The sequence below is a fragment of the Nerophis lumbriciformis genome, linkage group LG38, assembly GCF_033978685.3.
Source record: "Nerophis lumbriciformis linkage group LG38, RoL_Nlum_v2.1, whole genome shotgun sequence".
Taxonomy (NCBI): Eukaryota; Metazoa; Chordata; class Actinopteri; order Syngnathiformes; family Syngnathidae; genus Nerophis; species Nerophis lumbriciformis.
This window is the reverse complement of record NC_084585.2, coordinates 8,146,612-8,167,319: the sequence shown is the minus strand read 5'-3', so window position 1 is coordinate 8,167,319 and position 20,708 is coordinate 8,146,612. Positions and strand designations below refer to the sequence as shown.

Below are 20,708 nucleotides of genomic sequence, written 5' to 3'. Positions count from 1 at the left end.
CACAAAATTAGAATATTACTTAAGGCTAATACAAAAAAGGGATTTTTAGAAATCTTGGCCAACTGAAAAGTATGAAAATGAAAAATATGAGCATGTACAATACTCAATACTTGGTTGGAGCTCCTTTTGCCTCAATTACTGCGTTAATGCGGCGTGGCATGGAGTCGATGAGTTTCTGGCACTGCTCAGGTGTTATGAGAGCCCAGGTTGCTCTGATAGTGGCCTTCAACTCTTCTGCGTTTTTGGGTCTGGCATTCTGCATCTTCCTTTTCACAATGCCCCACAGATTTTCTATGGGGCTAAGGTCAGGGGAGTTGGCGGGCCAATTTAGAACAGAAATACCATGGTCCGTAAACCAGGCACGGGTAGATTTTGCGCTGTGTGCAGGCGCCAAGTCCTGTTGGAACTTGAAATCTCCATCTCCATAGAGCAGGTCAGCAGCAGGAAGCATGAAGTGCTCTAAAACTTGCTGGTAGACGGCTGCGTTGACCCTGGATCTCAGGAAACAGAGTGGACCGACACCGGCAGATGACATGGCACCCCAAACCATCACTGATGGTGGAAACTTTACACTAGACTTCAGGCAACGTGGATCCTGTGCCTCTCCTGTCTTCCTCCAGACTCTGGGATCTCGATTTCCAAAGGAAATGCAAAATTTGCATGGTTGGGTGATGGTTTGGGGTGCCATGTCATCTGCTGGTGTCGGTCCACTCTGTTTCCTGAGATCCAGGGTCAACGCAGCCGTCTACCAGCAAGTTTTAGAGCACTTCATGCTTCCTGCTGCTGACCTGCTCTATGGAGATGGAGATTTCAAGTTCCAACAGGACTTGGCGCCTGCACACAGCGCAAAATCTACCCGTGCCTGGTTTACGGACCATGGTATTTCTGTTCTAAATTGGCCCGCCAACTCCCCTGACCTTAGCCCCATAGAAAATCTGTGGGGTATTGTGAAAAGGAAGATGCAGAATGCCAGACCCAAAAACGCAGAAGAGTTGAAGGCCACTATCAGAGCAACCTGGGCTCTCATAACACCTGAGCAGTGCCAGAAACTCATCGACTCCATGCCACGCCACATTAACGCAGTAATTGAGGCAAAAGGAGCTCCAACCAAGTATTGAGTACTGTACATGCTCATATTTTTCATTTTCATACTTTTCAGTTGGCCAACATTTCTAAAAATCCCTTTTTTGTATTAGCCTTAAGTAATATTCTAATTTTGTGACACACGGAATTTTGGATTTTCATTTGTTGCCACTTCAAATCATCAAAATTAAATGAAATAAACATTTGAATGCATCAGTCTGTGTGCAATGAATAAATATAATGTACAAGTTACACCTTTTGAATGCAATTACTGAAATAAATCAAGTTTTTCAAAATATTCTAATTTACTGGCTTTTACCTGTATGTTTTAATTATGTTAAATCATTTTGTACAAAAAAATATGTATTTATTTCCCATGAATTGGTTTTAGTCCAAAACATGCATCCAATTAAATTCAAATTTTATTAAAAAAGTATAAAAATAGTTTTACATAAACAAAACTGCTATTTTTTTTAAATAAAATGGGTGTGTTGGGGATTGGGAGTACTCCAAATAAAATTATACTTAAGGCCCAATTTACCTCTGACCTCGATGCCATCAAAGCCCTTTTGGTTGGACTACAACAAAGATTGCCATCCAGCTGTCTGGATGTACACACAAATAGACTGGCTACAGTTGTCCCTCGCCATATCGAGCTTCAAATATTGCAGCTTCACCACATCACTGGTGGGTTTTTTTTGGAAAATGTTTTTATTTTATATTTTTTTTAAAGGATATTCTACAATTTTTTGGGTTGTAAATTAAGCATTTTTAAGCAGAAGCACGGCTAAATAAACTAAAAATATCAATACTACAGTAGTATTGGCCAATAGATGAGACCAAACCAATAACAACGCACTGTTCAGTATCATGGCCACTGATTGGCTCAGCCTCAGGCAGCATTACTATATTGGAACACAATAGTGGAAATGTGACTAAATGGTGTTATTTCATGTCTAGAGGACTCTCATAATGTCTAAAAAATGTATTTAAAAGGTCGTAAACCGTTATTTTTTTGCTCAAACCATAAAAATATTAGATTTATTATTAATATTTCCATATTTGTGGAAATGTATTTATCACGGTCGTATCCGGAAACGATTAACAGCGATAAACGAGGCAGAAATTTGGCTAAATGAACTAAAACATATCAATACTACAGTAGTATTGGCCAATAGATGGTATCGTGGCCCCTGATTGGCTCAGCCTCAGGCAGCATTACTATATTGGAATACAATAGTGGAAATGTGAGTAAATGGTGTTATTTCATGTCTAGAGGGCTCTCATAATGTCTAAAAAATGTATTTAGAAGGTCGTAAACAGTTATTTTTTTGCTCAAACCATAAAAATACTTGATTTATTATTAATGTTTCCATATTTGTGGAAATGTATTTATCACGGTCGTATCCGGAGACAATTAACGGCGAAAAACGAGGCAGAAATTTGGCTAAATGAACTAAAAATATGAATACTACAGTAGTATTGGCCAATAGATGGTATCGTGGCCCCTGATTGGCTCAGCCTCAGGCAGCATTACTATATTGGAACACAATAGTGAAAATGTGAGTAAATGGTGTTATTTCATGTCTAGAGGACTCTCATAATGTCTAAAAAATGTATTTAGAAGGTCGTAAACAGTTCTTTTTTTGCTCAAACCATAAAAATATTAGATTTATTATTAATATTTCCATATTTGTGGAAATGTATTTATCACGGTCGTATCCGGAAACGATTAACAGCGATAAACGAGGCAGAAACATGGCTAAATGAACTAAAGTATCAATACTACAGTAGTATTGGCCAATAGATGAGACCAAACCAATAACAACACGCTGTTTAGTATAGTGGCCACCAATACCAAAATTGTATTTAGAAGGTCGTAAACAGGTTTTTTATGCTCAAACCATAAAAATATTTGATTTATTATTAATATTTCCAAATTAATTTATCTCGGTCATGTCCGGAAACAACTAACAGCGATAAACGAGGGACGACTGTACAGGTATATCATGTTCCGATTCTGTAGGCGTAAGGTCCATCTGTCCCAGTACTTTTTGTTCAAAGATCTTTAGCAGAGAAGATGGCGTGCAATCTTGACAAAATAGTAATGTCGTGTGTGTTTGCTGATAGACTCAGTGTCGGAGGCTGTGGTGTACCAGCCCGGAGGGTGCCCAGCGGGGGTGCAGGACACAACACATGCCGTGGGCCGACGGCACTGACTGCTCTCCTGGGAAGGTAAGGGTCACGTACAAATAGGAAACATCAGTAAGGTGAAAGGTCAAGCAAAAATACATTTTTGTAAAGGGTAAATATTGACATATATCACATGATCTCAAGGAATTAGATGATCACACCCTTATTGACACACTGGGGGCAGTTGGATGCCTTGAATGCAGGACGTATAGGTTGAAGGTTGGATCCCCTCACCTACATTTTATGTGGTGTTAGACCTAGGAATGGAAGGCCATATACTGCACTACCATTAGAATGGGATTTATTTTTGTGCTTGATCATGATAACAATGTGATGATGTTGAATTGTTAGACACCAGTTACCGTCTCCTTCATCCTTTAGTATAGCGAGGACATTAAAAAGTGGTACCTCGGTTTTCTTAAGCTCCACTTATTGCATGATTTGATGTTCGTACACGCTCTCGGTTGTTGTACAGCCAATTAGTGTGCGTAAAAAAACTCATCCATCCATCCATCTTCTTCCGCTTATCCGAGGTCGGGTCGCGGGGGCAGCAGCCTAAGCAGGGAAGCCCAGACTTCCCTCTCCCCAGCCACTTCGTCCAGCTCTTCCTGTGGGACCCCGAGGCGTTCCCAGGCCAGCCGGGAGACATAGTCTTCCCAACGTGTCCTGGGTCTTCCCCGCGGCCTCCTACCGGTCGGACGTGCCCTAAACACCTCCCTAGGGAGGCGTTCGGGTGGCATCCTGACCAGATGCCCGAACCACCTCATCTGGCTCCTCTCCATGTGGAGGAGCAGCGGCTTTACTTTGAGCTCCTCCCGGATGGCAGAGCTTCTCACCCTATCTCTAAGGGAGAGCCCCGCCACCCGGCGGAGGAAACTCATTTCGGCCGCTTGTACCCGTGATCTTGTCCTTTCGGTCATAACCCAAAGCTCATGACCATAGGTGAGGATGGGAACGTAGATGACCGGTAAATTGAGAGCTTTGCCTTCCGGCTCAGCTCCTTCTTCACCACAACGGACCGATACAGCGTCCGCATTACTGAAGACGCCGCACCGATCCGCCTGTCGATCTCACGATTCACTCTTCCCTCACTCGTGAACAAGACTCCGAGGTACTTGAACTCCTCCACTTGGGGCAAGATCTCCTCCCCAACCCGGAGATGGCACTCCACCCTTTTCCGCGCGAGAACCATGGACTCGGACTTGAAGGTGCTGATTCTCATCCCAGTCGCTTCACACTCAGCTGCGAACCGATCTAGTGAGAGCTGAAGATCCTGGCCAGATGAAGCCATCAGGACCACATCATCTGCAAAAAGCAGAGACCTAATCCTGCAGCCACCAAACCAGATCCCCTCAACGCCTTGACTGCGCCTAGAAATTCTGTCCATAAAAGTTATGAACAGAATCGGTGACAAAGGGCAGCCTTGGCGGAGTCCAACCCTCACTGGAAACGTGTCCGACTTACTGCCGGCAATGCGGACCAAGCTCTGGCACTGAGCATACAGGGAGCGGACTGCCACAATCAGACAGTTCGATACCCCATACTCTCTGAGCACTCCCCACAGGACTTCCTGAGGGACACGGTCGAATGCCTTCTCCAAGTCCACAAAACACATGTAGACTGGTTGGGCAAACTCCCATGCACCCTCAAGGACCCTGCCGAGAGTATAGAGCTGGTCCACAGTTCCACGACCAGGATGAAAACCACACTGTTCCTCCTGAATTCGAGGTTCGACTATCCGGCGTAGCCTCCTCTCCAGTACACCTGAATAGACCTTACCGGGAAGGCTGAGGAGTGTGATCCCACGATAGTTAGAACACACCCTCCGGTTCCCCTTCTTAAAGAGAGGAACCACCACCCTGGTCTGCCAATCCAGTGGTACCGCCCCCGATGTCCACGCGATGCTGTAGAGTCTTGTCAACCAAGACAGCCCCACAGCATCCAGAGCCTTAAGGAACTCCGGGCATCCCTCACCGCCGGTGTCCACCAATGGGTTCTAGGATTACCGCCACGACAAGCACCAACTACCTTGCGGCCACAGCTCCAATCAGCCGCCTCGACAATAGAGGCGCGTAAAAAAACTAGTCTGTTTATTCCGCGGAATCGAGTGAACAAACAAAGAATACCATGAGTTATTTCTATGGAGTACAACTGCAAAAATAATCCACTATGGGGCCAAAAAAAGTTGTGACCGCCAACAGAAGTCTTCAATTAAGGTAAAAGTGATTTTAAATGTTCATTTATCAATTTTATTAGGCATTTACAGTACAGTGGTACCTCAACATACAAATATTTTGAGATCATCGGCGGTCACTCGAAGCTAGTCTGACGATCCTCCTGGTAGGGGGGTATCCCTTTATGGAGGGTGCCTGTGCGTGACTTTGTTTAACTGGTGCACAGACAGTCACAACACGATCCTTGACAGATCCAGATCAGGGTCCAGTGGCATGGAGTCCAAGATGACTGGGGACCCTTTTTTCTGCTGCAGCCTTCATCCGCCATCCCAGCCGTTGTGACGCTCCATAGGGTTAGCAATCATCCTCCGCCTGTTCCACCTTTGAGGTCTTGGGTTATTTTCCCATAACTGGGCCCACATGGAAATCAGCATGAGAATCAGCACCTCCAAGTCCGAGTCCATGGTTCTCTCCCGGAAAGGGTGGAGTGCCATCTCCGGGTTGGGGAGGAGATCTTGCCCCAAGTGGAGGAGTTCAAGTACCTTGGAGTCTTGTTCACGAGTGGGGGAAGAGTGGATCGTGAGATCGACAGGCGGATCGGTGCGGCATCTTCAGTAATGCGGACGCTGTATCGATCCGTTGTGGTGAAGAAGGAGCTGAGCCGGAAGGCAAAGCTCTCAATTTACCGGTCGATCTACGTTCCCATCCTCACCTATGGTCATGAGCTTTGGGTTATGACCGAAAGGACAAGATCACGGGTACAAGCGGCCGAAATGAGTTTCCTCCGCCGGGTGGCGGGGCTCTCCCTTAGAGATAGGGTGAGAAGCTCTGTCATCCGGGAGGAGCTCAAAGTAAAGCCGCTGCTCCTCCACATCGAGAGGAGCCAGATGAGGTGGTTCGGGCATCTGGTCAGGATGCCACCCGAACGCCTCCCTAGGAAGGTGTTTCGGGCACGTCCGACCGGTAGGAGGCCACGGGGAAGACCCAGGACACGCTGGGAAGACTATCTCTCCCGGCTGGCCTGGGAACGCCTCGGGATCCTCCGGGAGGAGCTGGACGAAGTGGCTGGGGAGAGGAAAGTCTGGGCTTCCCTGCTTAAGCTGCTGCCCCCGCGACCCGACCTCGGATAAGCGGAAGAAGATGGATGGATGGATGGGCCCACATGGATGTGGGGGTGCCTTCTTCCGCCATCGCAGCCGTTGTGGTAGTTCTTACATCTACCGTCTTCCGCTTGCTCCGCCGTTGAGGTCTTCACCGTATCCCTGGCTAGGGGGCAGTCAGGTACTAGGTCTTTGCCGAGGGCCACCTGGGTTAACAGTAGTAATGGGGTTAACCTCCTAGTGCCCCAAGACCCCATAGAGGAGCCTCCACTGCCGGATGCACTTAAACGTCATGCCCAGGACCAGGACTCATTTTGAGATACAAGCATAATTTGAGTTACGAGCATCTTCCGCAGCTGGTAGTAATGGTGCATAGCCCTCAGCCAGAGATCGACACAATCCTTCCCCTTTAACCACCGAAACTGAGAACGGGAGAAAAACAAACCATTGAAAACATGTCCTGCTGTGTAGCAGACTCAACCGCAGCGCCGTCAGTTTTAGTTTCTACTGACTCTACAAACTGGACGATTGAGCATTAGCCTTTATGCAGACATACTTACCAGTTTCAACTCCGGTCCATCACTCAAAAGACAACCGCGTGTAACATAAACATAGTTCCTTTTGTTACATGACGGAGAAGCAACTGGAAGGAGACCTCGCATTAGTCCGATCCCCAAGGAAATGTAAGTAACTAAGTGTGTTTTATTAAATCATGAAGTGCTGTACAAAACTTAAAGGAATTAAAACAACAATTAAATTAAAACAGGGGCAACATCATAAAAAGGATTTAAAAAAAAAAGGTTAAAAAGTCAATTAAGTAAAAGTTTTTCTGAAAAGTAAACTCTTTAAATGATTTTTAAAAGAGTCAACACACTATTAACTAGATCCACTTGACCTCTAAGTAAGTCGGACACGTTTCCAGTGAGGGTTGGACTCCGCCAAGGCTGCCCTTTGTCACCGATTCTGTTCATAACTTTTATGGACAGAATTTCTAGGCGCAGTCAAGGCGTTGAGGGGATCTGGTTTGGTGGCTGCAGGATTAGGTCTCTGCTTTTTGCAGATGATGTGGTCCTGATGGCTTCATCTGGCCAGGATCTTCAGCTCTCACTGGATCGGTTCGCAGCCGAGTGTGAAGCGACTGGGATGAGAATCAGCACCTCCAAGTCCGAGTCCATGGTTCTCGCCCGGAAAAGGGTGGAATGCCATCTTCGGGTTGGGGAGGAGACCCTGCCCCAAGTGGAGGAGTTCAAGTACCTCGGAGTCTTGTTCACGAGTGGGGGAAGAGCGGATCGTGAGATCGACAGGCGGATCGGTGCGGCATCTTCAGTAATGCGGACGCTGTATCGATCCGTTGTGGTGAAGAAGGAGCTGAGCCGGAAGGCAAAGCTCTCAATTTACCGGTCGATCTACGTTCCCATCCTCACCTATGGTCATGAGCTTTGGGTTATGACCGAAAGGACAAGATCACGGGTACAGGCGGCCGAAATGAGTTTCCTCCGCCGGGTGGCGGGGCTCTCCCTTAGAGATAGGGTGAGAAGCTCTGCCATCCGGGGGGAGCTCAAAGTAAAGCCGCTGCTCCTCCACATCGAGAGGAGCCAGATGAGGTGGTTCGGGCATCTGGTCAGGATGCCACCCGAACGCCTCCCTAGGGAGGTGTTTAGGGCACGTCCGACCGGTAGGAGGCCGCGGGGAAGACCCAGGACACGTTGGGAAGACTATCTCTCCCGGCTGGCCTGGGAACGCCTCGGGATCCTCCGGGAGGAGCTGGACGAAGTGGCTGGGGAGAGGGAAGTCTGGGCTTCCCTGCTTAGGCTGCTGCCCCCGCGACCCGACCTCGGATAAGCGGAAGAAGATGGATGGATGGATGGATGGCACTTGACCTCTATTGCACCGGTCGCCCGGGGGGTTCGGGGTCCCCCACATCTGCGGTCCCCTCCAAGATTTCTCATTGTATTCCATTGGGTTGAGTTTTTTCTTGCCCTGATGTGGGATCTGAGCCGAGAATGTCGTTGTGGTTTGTGCAGCCCTTCGAGACACTTGTGATTTAGGGCTATATAAATAAACTTTGATTGGGGAAGCACGGTGGAAGAGGGGTTAGTGCGTCTGCCTCACAATCGAAGGTCCTGAGTAGTCCTGGGTTCAATCCCGGGCTCGGGATCTTTCTGTGTGGAGTTTGCATGTTCTCCCCGTGACTGCTTGGGTTCCCTCCGGGTACTTCGGCTTCCTCCCACCTCCAAAGACATATACCCGGGGATAGGTTGATTGGCAACACTAAATGGTTCCTAGTGTGTGAATGTGTAGTGTGAATGTTGTCTGTCTATCTGTGTTGGCCCTGCGATGAGGTGGCGACTTGTCCAGGGTGTACCCCGCCTTCCGCCCGATTGTAGCTGAGATAGGCACCAGCGCCCCCCGCGACCCCGAAGGGAATAAGCGGTAGAAAATAGATGGATGGATGATTGAAACTTTGAACACAGTCAGGTTTACAGAGGGACTGGTTTGTGAAAGTATTTCCAGTGTCTGGGGGCTACAGCCTGTAATGCTAGGTCTCCCCAGGTGTTAAAATACATTTTGAGGATCTTTCGTTGAGCCTGAAGTGTTGGGGCCAAACAGATCAACGATATACTGAGGGGATCCACCATGCAACACAGAGATAGTTAAGACTAAAATCTTTAACTTAATGCGAAAATTGGCAGTCATAGAACCAATTGAGCTCGTAAGATGAGGTACCACATTGTTTTCTGCATGTCCAATTGTTTATATGATATGTGTTTTATGTTAAGATTTTTGGATTTTCGGACATATTCGTTCGACCTTTTGGAAAAAACAACTGGCATAAACCAAGGTACCACGGTATGAGGCTGCCAGCACAAACATGCTCAGGCTTCTTTGTGCTGATCAGACAAAATACTTGAGCCATGTTTGTCTAATTGTGTGTGATTATCCGGCTGTAATGAGCTGAGCGATTCATTGAATATGCGTTTGACAATCCTTGTCTTCTACTCAGACGGATGAAATATTTCACCGTGTAATTTCTCCCAGATTAGCATCAAAGGCCGACACAGCAGATAGATGTGTAGCCATTTCCCGTTATAATTTCATGAGCTGTCTTGTCGTCTCGCTCCTTCAACTTTTCTTCCTTCCCTCTTTTGTTATTCTTCTGCTTCCTGGTGCCAAATATCTTGTTTTTTTCCTTCTTCTCCAAATGCAGCACTGCAAACACGGCCTGTGCATAGCCAAAGAGCACGACGCCACACCTGTGGAGGGGGCATGGGGAGTTTGGAGTCCTTTCGGCACCTGTTCTCGGACGTGCGGCGGGGGCATCAAGATGGCAGTGCGCGAATGCAACCGACCCGTGTGAGCACTCGTCTTTGCAGTCACGCATGCCTGCTGAACCATGTCTCCATTTTAAATGCCAAAGTCAATGTTCCGTACATCAATCCTCCTTAAGGGAATTCTTTCCATAGCTAATGTTCACCAATGCTTTCTCTGGTGGCCTATTTCAAAAGATTGTTTCCCGGTAAATACACTAATCACATCAAGTGCATTTCTGTTTTTAATAAGTAGTAGTAAGACAAGCAGGGATTCCTAAGAACACCCTTATTACTCCTTAGAATTTACTGGCTCTAGTAACTCCGCTATGGAAGTTGTTCATCAGTTTCCATTTAAATTTAATGATAATCCACACATTGTCTCGGATTTATCAACATTTCATTGGTAAAATCTGGTCTTAAACCTGTCAAATGTGTCAAAATGCATTTCTGTTTTTGATAAGTAGTAAGACAAGCAGAGATTCTTGAGAACACCCTTATTACTCCTTAGAATGTACTGGCTCTATCTAGTAACTCCGCTATGGAAGTTGTTCATCAGTTTCCATTTAAATTTAATAATAATCCACACATTGTCTCGGATTTATCAACATTTCATTGGTAAAATCCGGTCTTAAACCTGTCAAATGTGTCAAAATGCATTTCTGTTTTTGATAAGTAGTAAGACAAGCAGGGATTCCTGAGAACACCCTGATTACTCCTTAGAATGTACTGGCTCTAGTAACTTCGCTATGGAAGTTGTTAATCAGTTTCCATTTAAATTTAATGATAATCCACACATTGTCTCGGATTTATCAACATTTCATTGGTAAAATCTGGTTTTAAACCTGTCAAATCATACAGTATCTGATTTGAACAAAATGTGTCAAAATGCATTTCTGTTTTTAATAAGTAGTAGTAAGACAAGCAGGGATTCCTGAGAACACCCTTATTACTCCTTAGACTTTACTGGCTTTAGTAACTCCGCTATGTAATTTGTTCATCAGTTTCCATTTAAGTTTAATGATAATCCACACATTGTCTCGGATTTATTAACATTTCCTTGGTAAAATCTGGTCTTAAACCTGTCAAATGTGTAAAAATGCATTTCTGTTTTTAATAAGTAGTAGTAAGACAAGCAGGGATTCCTGAAAACACCCTTATTACTCCTTAGAATGTACTGACTCTAGTAACTCCGCTATGGAAGTTGTTCATCAGTTTCCATTTAAGTTTAATAATAATCCACACATTGTCTCGGATTTATCAACATTTCATTGGTAAAATCTGGTTTTTTACCTGTCAAATGTGTCAAAATGCATTTCTGTTTTTGATAAGTAGTAAGACAAGCAGGGATTCCTGAGAACACCCTTATTACTCCTTAGAATGTACTGGCTCTAGTAACTCCGCTATGGAAGTTGTTCATCAGTTCCCATTTAAGTTTAATAATTATCCACACATTGTCTCGGATTTATCAACATTTCATTGGTAAAATCTGGTCTTAAACCTGTCAAATCATACAGTATCTGATTTGAACAAAATGTGTCAAAATGCATTTCTGTTTTTAATAAGTAGTAGTAAGACAAGCAGAGAGTCTTGAGAATACCCTTATCAATCCTTAGAATTTACTGGCTCTAGTAACTCCGCTAAGGAAGTTGTTCATCAGTTTCCATTTAAATTTAATAATAATCCACACATTGTCTCGTATTGTCAACATTTCATTGGTAAAATCTGGTCTTAAACCTGTCAAATCATACAGCATTTGATTTGAACAAAATGTGTCAAAATGCATTTCTGTTTTTAATAAGTGGTAGTAAGACAAGTAGAGAGTCCTGAGAACACCCTTATTACTCCTTAGAATGTACTGGCTCTAGTAACTTCGCTATGGAAGTTGTTAATCAGTTTCCATTAAAGTTTAATGATAATCCACACATTGTCTCGGATTTATCAACATTTCATTGGTAAAATCTGGTCTTAAACCTGTCAAATCATACAGCATCTGATTTGAACAAAATGTGTCAAAATGCATTTCTGTTTTCAATAAGTAGTGTAGTAAGACAAGCAGGGATTCCTCAGAACACCCTTATTACTCCTAAGAATTTACTGGCTCTAGTAACTCCGCTATGGAAGTTGTTCATCAGTTTCCATTTAAGTTTAATAAAAATCCACACATTGTCTCGGATTTATCAACATTTCATTGGTAAAATCTGGTTTTAAACCTGTCAAATGTGTCAAAATGCATTTCTGTTTTTAATAAGTGGTAGTAAGACAAGTAGAGAATCCTGAGAATACTCTTATTAATCCTTAGAATTTGCTGGCTCTAGTAACTCCGCTATGGAAGTTGTTCATCAGTTTCCATTTAAGTTTAATAATAATCCACACATTGTCTCGTATTGTCAACATTTCATTGGTAAAATCTGGTCTTAAACCTGTCAAATCATACAGTATCTGATTTGAACAAAATGTGTCAAAATGCATTTCTGTTTTTAATTAGTAATAGTAAGACAAGCAGGGATTCCTTAGAACACCTTTATTACTCCTTAGACTTTACTGGCTCTAGTAACTCCGCTATGGAAGTTGTTCATCAGTTTCCATTTAAATGTAATGATAATCCACACATTTTCTCGTATTGTCAACATTTCATCTGGTCTTAAACCTGTCAAATCATACAGTATCTGATTTGAACAAAATGTGTCAAAATGCATTTCTGTTTTTAATAAGTAGTAGTAAGACAAGCAGAGAGTCTTGAGAATACCCTTATCAATCCTTAGAATTTACTGGCTCTAGTAACTCCGCTATGGAAGTTGTTCATCAGTTTCCATTTAAATTTAATGATAATCCACACATTGTCTCGGATTTATCAACATTTCATTGGTAAAATCTGGTCTTAAACCTGTCAAATGTGTCAAAATGCATTTCTGTTTTTGATAAGTAGTAAGACAAGCAGGGATTCCTGAGAACACCCTTATTACTCCTTAGAATGTACTGGCTCTAGTAACTCCGCTATGGAAGTTGTTCATCAGTTTCCATTTAAGTTTAATAATTATCCACACATTGTCTCGGATTTATCAACATTTCATTGGTAAAATCTGGTCTTAAACCTGTCAAATCATACAGCATCTGATTTGAACAAAATGTGTCAAAATGCATTTCTGTTTTTAATAAGTAGTAGTAAGACAAGCAGAGAGTCTTGAGAATACCCTTATCAATCCTTAGAATTTACTGGCTCTCGTAACTCTGCTATGGAAGTTGTTCATCAGTTTCCATTTAAGTTTAATGATAATCTACACATTGTCTCGGATTTATCAACATTTCATTGGTAAAATCTGGTCTTAAACCTGTCAAATGTGTCAAAATGCATTTCTGTTTTTGATAAGTAGTAAGATAAGCAGGGATTCCTGAGAACACCCTTATTACTCCTTAGAATTTACTGGCTCTAGTAACTCCACTATGGAAGTTGTTCATCAGTTTCCATTTAAGTTTAATAATAATCCACACATTGTCTCGGATTTATCAACATTTCATTGGTAAAATCTGGTTTTAAACCTGTCAAATCATACAGTATCTGATTTGAACAAAATGTGTCAAAATGCATTTCTGTTTTTAATAAGTAGTAGTAAGACAAGCAGAGATTCCTGAGAACACCCTTATTACTCCTAAGAATTTACTGGCTCTAGTAACTCCGCTATGGAAGTTGTTCATCAGTTTCCATTTAAATGTAATGATAATCCACACATTGTCTCGGATTTATCAACATTTCATTGGTAAAATCTGGTTTTAAACCTGTCAAATGTGTCAAAATGCATTTCTGTTTTTGATGGATAGTAGTAAGACAAGCAGGGATTCCTGAGAACACCCTTATTACTCCTTAGAATTTACTGGCTCTTGTAACTCCGCTATGGAAGTTGTTCATCAGTTTCCATTTAAGTTTAATGATAATCCACACATTGTCTCGGATTTATCAACATTTCATTGGTAAAATCTGGTCTTAAACCTGTCAAATCATACAGTATCTGATTTGAACAAAATGTGTCAAAAGGCATTTCTGTTTTTAATTAGTAATAGTAAGACAAGCAGGGATTCCTGAGAATACCCTTATCAATCCTTAGAATTTACTGGCTCTAGTAACTCCGCTATGGAAGTTGTTCATCAGTTTCCATTTAAATTTAATGATAATCCACACATTGTCTCGGATTTATCAACATTTCATTGTTAAAATCTGGTCTTAAACCTGTCAAATGTGTCAAAATGCATTTCTGTTTTTGATAAGTAGTAAGACAAGCACAGATTCCTGAGAACACCCTTATTACTCCTTAGAATGTACTGTCTCTTGTAACTCCGCTATGGAAGTTGTTCATCAGTTTCCATTTAAGTTTAATGATAATCCACACATTGTCTCGGATTTATCAGCATTTCATTGGTAAAATCTGGTTTTGAACCTGTCAAATCATACAGTATCTGATTTGAACAAAATATGTCAAAATGCATTTCTGTTTTTAATAAGTAGTAGTAAGACAAGCAGAGAGTCTTGAGAATACCCTTATCAATCCTTAGAATTTACTGGCTCTAGTAACTCCGCTATGGAAGTTGTTCATCAGTTTCCATTTAAGTTTAATGATAATCCACACATTGTCTCGGATTTATCAACATTTCATTGGTAAAATCTGGTCTTAAACCTGTCAAATGTGTCAAAATGCATTTCTGTTTTTGATTAGTAAGACAAGCAGAGATTCCTGAGAACACCCTTATTACTCCTTAGAATGTACTGGCTCTAGTAACTCCGTTCTGGAAGTTGTTCATCAGTTTCCATTTAAGTTTAATAATTATCCACACATTGTCTCGGATTTATCAACATTTCATTAGTAAAATCTGGTTTTAAACCTGTCAAATCATACAGTATCTGATTTGAACAAAATGTGTCAAAATACATTTCTGTTTTCAATAAGTAGTAGTAAGACAAGCAGAGAGTCTTGAGAATACCCTTATCAATCCTTAGAATTTACTGGCTCTAGTAACTCCGCTATGGAAGTTGTTCATCAGTTTCCATTTAAGTTTAATAATAATCCACACATTGTCTCGCATTTATCAACATTTCATTGGTAAAATCTGGTTTTAAACCTGTCAAATGTGTCAAAATGCATTTCTGTTTTTGATAAGTAGTAAGACAAGCAGAGATTCCTGAGAACACCCTTATTACTCCTTAGAATGTACTGTCTCTTGTAACTCCGCTATGGAAGTTGTTCATCAGTTTCCATTTAAGTTTAATGATAATCCACACATTGTCTCGGATTTATCAACATTTCATTGGTAAAATCTGGTCTTAAACCTGTCAAATGTGTCAAAATGCATTTCTGTTTTTGATAAGTAGTAAGATAAGCAGGGATTCCTGAGAACACCCTTATTACTCCTTAGAATGTACTGGCTCTAGTAACTCCGCTATGGAAGTTGTTCATCAATTTCCATTTAAGTTTAATAATTATCCACACATTGTCTCGGATTTATCAACATTTCATTGGTAAAATCTGGTCTTAAACCTGTCAAATCATACAGTATCTGATTTGAACAAAATGTGTCAAAATGCATTTCTGTTTTTAATAAGTAGTAGTAAGACAAGCAGGAATTCCTGAGAACACCCTTATTACTCCTAAGAATTTACTGGCTCTAGTAACTCCGCTATGGAAGTTGTTCATCAGTTTCCATTTAAGTTTAATAAAAATCCACACATTGTCTCGGATTTATCAACATTACATTGGTAAAATCTGGTTTTAAACCTGTCAAATCATACAGTATCTGATTTGAACAAAATGTGTCAAAATGCATTTCTGTTTTTAATAAGTAGTAGTAAACCTAGCAGGGATTCTTGAGAACACCCTTATTACTCCTAAGAATTTACTGGCTCTAGTAGCTCCGCTATGGAAGTTGTTCATCAGTTTCCATTTAAGTTTAATAATAATCCACACATTGTCTCGGATTTATCAACATTTCATTGGTAAAATCTGGTCTTAAACCTGTCAAATCATATAGTATCTGATTTGAACAAAATGTGTCAAAATGCATTTCTGTTTTTAATAAGTAGTAAAACTAGCAGGGATTCCTGAGAACACTCTTATTACTCCTTAGAATGTACTGGCTCTAGTAACTCCGCTATGGAAGTTGTTCATCAGTTTCCATTTAAATTTAATAATAATCCACACATTTCACAACATTTCATTGGTAAAATCTGGTCTTAAACCTGTCAAATCATACAGTATCTGATTTGAACAAAATGTGTCAAAATGCATTTCTGTTTTTAACAAGTAGTAGTAAGACAAGCAGGGATTCCTGAGAACACCCTTATTACTCCTAAGAATTTACTGGCTCTATTAACTCCGCTATGGAAGTTGTTCATCAGTTTCCATTTAAATTTAATGATAATCCACACATTGTCTCGGATTTATCAACATTTCATTGGTAAAATCTGGTCTTAAACCTGTCAAATGTGTCAAAATGCATTTCTGTTTTTGATAAGTAGTAAGACAAGCAGAGATTCCTGAGAACACCCTTATTACTCCTTAGAATGTACTGGCTCTAGTAACTCCGCTATGGAAGTTGTTCATCAGTTTCCATTTAAATTTAATGATAATCCACACATTGTCTCGGATTTATCAACATTTCATTGGTAAAATCTGGTTTTAAACCTGTCAAATCATACAGTATCTGATTTAAAAAAAATGTGTCAAAATGCATTTCTGTTTTTAATTAGTAATAGTAAGACAAGCAGGGATTCCTGAGAACACCCTTATTACTCCTTAGACTTTACTGGCTTTAGTAACTCCGCTATGGAAGTTGTTCATCAGTTTCCATTTAAGTTTAATGATAATCCACATATTGTCTCGGATTTATCAACATTTCATTGGTAAAATCTGGTCTTAAACCTGTCAAATGTGTCAAAATGCATTTCTGTTTTTGATAAGTAGTAAGACAAGTAGAGAGTCCTGAGAATACCCTTATCAATCCTTAGAATTTACTGGCTCTAGTAACTCCGCTATGGAAGTTGTTCATCAGTTTCCATTTAAATTTAATGATAATCCACACATTGTCTCAGATTTATCAACATTTCATTGGTAAAATCTGGTCTTAAACCTGTCAAATGTGTCAAAATGCATTTCTGTTTTTGATAAGTAGTAAGACAAGCAGGGATTCCTGAGAACACCCTTATTACTCCTCAGAATGTACTGGCTCTAGTAACTCCGCTATGGAAGTTGTTCATCAGTTCCCATTTAAATTGAATGATAATCCACACATTGTCTTGGATTTATCAACATTTCATTGGTAAAATCTGGTTTTAAACCTGTCAAATCATACAGTATCTGATTTGAACAAAATGTGTCAAAATGCATTTCTGTTTTTAATAAGTAGTAGTAAGACAAGCAGAGAGTCTTGAGAATACCCTTATCAATCCTTAGACTTTACTGGCTTTAGTAACTCCGCTATGGAAGTTGTTCATCAGTTTCCATTTAAGTTTAATGATAATCCACACATTGTCTCGGATTTATCAACATTTCATTGGTAAAATCTGGTCTTAAACCTGTCAAATGTGTCAAAATGCATTTCTGTTTTTAATAAGTGGTAGTAAGACAAGTAGAGAGTCCTGAGAATACCCTTATTAATCCTTAGAATTTGCTCGCTCTAGTAACTCCGCTATGGAAGTTGTTCATCAGTTTCCATTTAAGTTTAATAATAATCCACACATTGTCTTGGATTCATCTACATTTCATTGGTAAAATCTGGTTTTAAACCTGTCAAATCATACAGTATCTGATTCGAACAAAATGTGTCAAAATGCATTTCTGTTTTTAATAAGTAGTAGTAAGACAAGCAGGGATTCCTGAGAACACCCTTGTTACTCCTTAGAATTTACTGGCTCTAGTAACTCCGCTATGGAAGTTGTTCATCAGTTTCCATTTAAATTTAATGATAATCCACACATTGTCTCGGATTTATTAACATTTCATTGGTAAAATTTGGTTTTAAACCTGTCAAATCATACAGTATCTCATTTGAACAAAATGTGTCAACATATGTGGTTTCATCCAGATTGTACATTTGGAAGCAATTGACTTTAATAGGGATCCTGTCTCGGATTGTTTTTTTTCTCCATTAAAAAGTCATTGATCAAATCTGTCAAGGATCACAATCAATATTCGTGGTATATTACACAATCGTAAATCCAAGCCTTCAGTTTGATTGTACTAATTCCGTCTGTGTCTCCAACCAGGCCCAGGAATGGCGGCATGTACTGCGTCGGTCGCCGAATGAAGTTCCGTTCCTGTAGCTCCGAGCCGTGCTCCAAGCAGAAGAAGGACTTCCGGGAGGAGCAATGTGCCTCCTTCGATGGCAGACATTTCAACATCAACGGCCTACCTCCTAACGTTCGCTGGGTGCCCAAATACAGCGGAAGTGAGTTCCGCACCACGTTTGTTCCGTTTTCCTCATAGTCATGTTTGACTGGGTGACATGCAGTATTTGTTTTCCTCTCGTCTGTGTGGTCAGTCCTGATGAAGGACAGGTGTAAACTGTTCTGCAGGGTAGCAGGCAGCACGGCCTACTATCAGCTCAGGGACCGGGTCACTGACGGCACGCCGTGTGGACCCGATACCAACGACATCTGCGTCCAAGGCTTATGCAGGGTAAGTTTCTTGACGCTTCTCAACATCCTATACCAGGGATATTCAACTCCTGACACCGCACCAGCCCTCCAAATTCGGTTCTAAACTTGGGAGACAAACATTTTTGCAGCAATTTCCTAAAACCACTAGAGTGCTTCTGTTGTATAGAGGACTTTGGACCACTGTACACACAGATTCTTGCAATGACATTTTAACCTTGCTGGCGGGGTCAAAACTTGTGATTTACATAACTGAGGTGTTCCTCAAGGTACCCCTTTGAGTCCTCTTCTTTTTGGCAGTTACAAATATTTTTTTTCTTGATGTTATTTATGTAACTAAGATATTTCTGCAGTTTGTTTAATTCAGATGTGGTCAGTAGAAATTGGTTCAAATTCTTTAGTTATACTAGGATGGGGGTTGGCAATCAAAAACGTTGAAAGAACCATATTGGACCAAAAATACAAAAAACTAATCTGTCTGGAGCCGCAAAAAATTACCGTATTTTCCGCACTATTAGCCGCACCTAAAAACCACAAATTTACTCAAAAGCTGACAGTGCGGCTTTTAACCCGGTGCGCTTTATATACACTTGTGATTTAGGGCTGTATAAATAAACATTGATTGATTGATTGATTGAATATTACGATTCATTTTCATAAAGTTTCGATCTCGCAACTACGGTAAACAGCCGCCATCTTTTTTCCCGGTAGAACAGGAAGCGCTTCTTCTTCTACGCAAGCAACCGCCAAGGTAAGCACCCGCCCCCATAGAACAGGAAGCGCTTCTTCTTCTACTGTAAGCAACCACCCGCCCGCGTAGAAGAAGAAAAAGCGCGCGGATTTTACCGTACCGGTACGTTTCATTTCCTTTGTGTGTTTACATCTGTAAAGACCACAAAATGGCTCCCACTAAGCGTCAGGGATCCGGTTCATGAAAAGACGCAATCTCTCCATCCGCACACGGATTACTATTTCACAGCAACTGATATTCCTGTGAACCGCACTGTGGATACAACGGGAGCACGTACGGTGAATATTCGCACCACAGGGAATGAGAAGTCATCCTTCACTGTGGTTCTAGCTTGCCATGCTAATGGCCAGAAACTTCCACCCATGGTGATATTCAAAAGGAAGACCTTGCCAAAAGAGACCTTTCCAGCCGGCGTCATCATAAAAGCTAACTCGAAGGGATGGATGAAGAAAAGATGAGCGAGTGGTTAAGGTAAGTTTAAGTTTACGCGAAGAGGCCGGGTGGCTTTTTTCACGCAGCTCTGTCCATGTTGATATACGATTCCATGCGCGCCCACATCACGCTGGTTTTAATATATTATTAAAGTTTGACTGACCTATTTGACTGTTTTTTTGACATTCCTTTAGCGCAGTTAGATGCGGCTTACAACACGGGGCGGCTTATAGGTGGACAAAGTTTTGAAATATGCCGTTCATTGAAGGCGCGGCTTTTAACCCAGGGCGCCTTATGGTGCGGAAAATACGGTAAAAGCCGTATATAAGTGTTATAATGAAGGAAACACATGACATAAGTGTTTATAGTAGCTATAATAGCCTACTATCAAAATGACTGTGTCGCAGGCTGAAGCCAATCTTGGTTGACAGAAATGTTGAAATGTAATATTTATTCTACACATTTTTACAACATTAGAAACCATTAGTAAATCAGAGGCTACTCAGAGGGTGAGATAATTCCTGGAAATTACTGGCTTTTAATGGCCAAATGTATAGATGTGTGTGTCCAAGTTAAAGGAAATGGCAGGCTGTCTTTGTCACGTTCAAACACTTAGGACATCTATTAAACAAGACAAAAGGCAAGGAATCAAACAGAGACAGAATTCAATTTGGACTCAATATTGAGGAGAGACATGGCCACTGCACTCTCTGTACAGTCCTGCACCACGCTCTGACGAAGAAGGTTTTCGTCTCCTCTTTATTACAATATTCAATGTTCACGCACCAACACATGTCACAGCAGGAATGGGAAGTATGTAAAACAGTCATTGTTTTCGGTCGCTTTGAAGTCCAAGAAGAGGATTTCTCGGGCTTGGGCTCTTCCTGGATCCAGCTGGGGCAGGTGTTGGAGGACAATGGATAACCCCTCCCGTCTCCTGACCACAGGGACTTCAAGAGGGCAGCGGGTCGTAAATAGCGTTGACCTCGGTTACCAAATAGTTGGAAGAGAGTTTGTGAAATACTT

The 20,708-nt window shown here is 41.5% G+C and overlaps 1 protein-coding gene across 1 annotated transcript in view; it reads left to right on the top strand.

Moving 5' to 3' along the window:
- adamts9 (ADAM metallopeptidase with thrombospondin type 1 motif, 9) overlaps positions 1 to 20,708 on the top strand; it is a 135,983-nt gene that overhangs the window by 51,234 nt on the left and 64,041 nt on the right. Inside the window, exons 11-14 of the mRNA XM_061932261.1 lie at positions 3,214 to 3,318; positions 9,759 to 9,904; positions 18,110 to 18,291; positions 18,385 to 18,521. Of these exons, the coding sequence (XP_061788245.1) occupies positions 3,214 to 3,318; positions 9,759 to 9,904; positions 18,110 to 18,291; positions 18,385 to 18,521 (570 nt within the window). The remainder of the gene's footprint in view (positions 1 to 3,213; positions 3,319 to 9,758; positions 9,905 to 18,109; positions 18,292 to 18,384; positions 18,522 to 20,708) is intronic.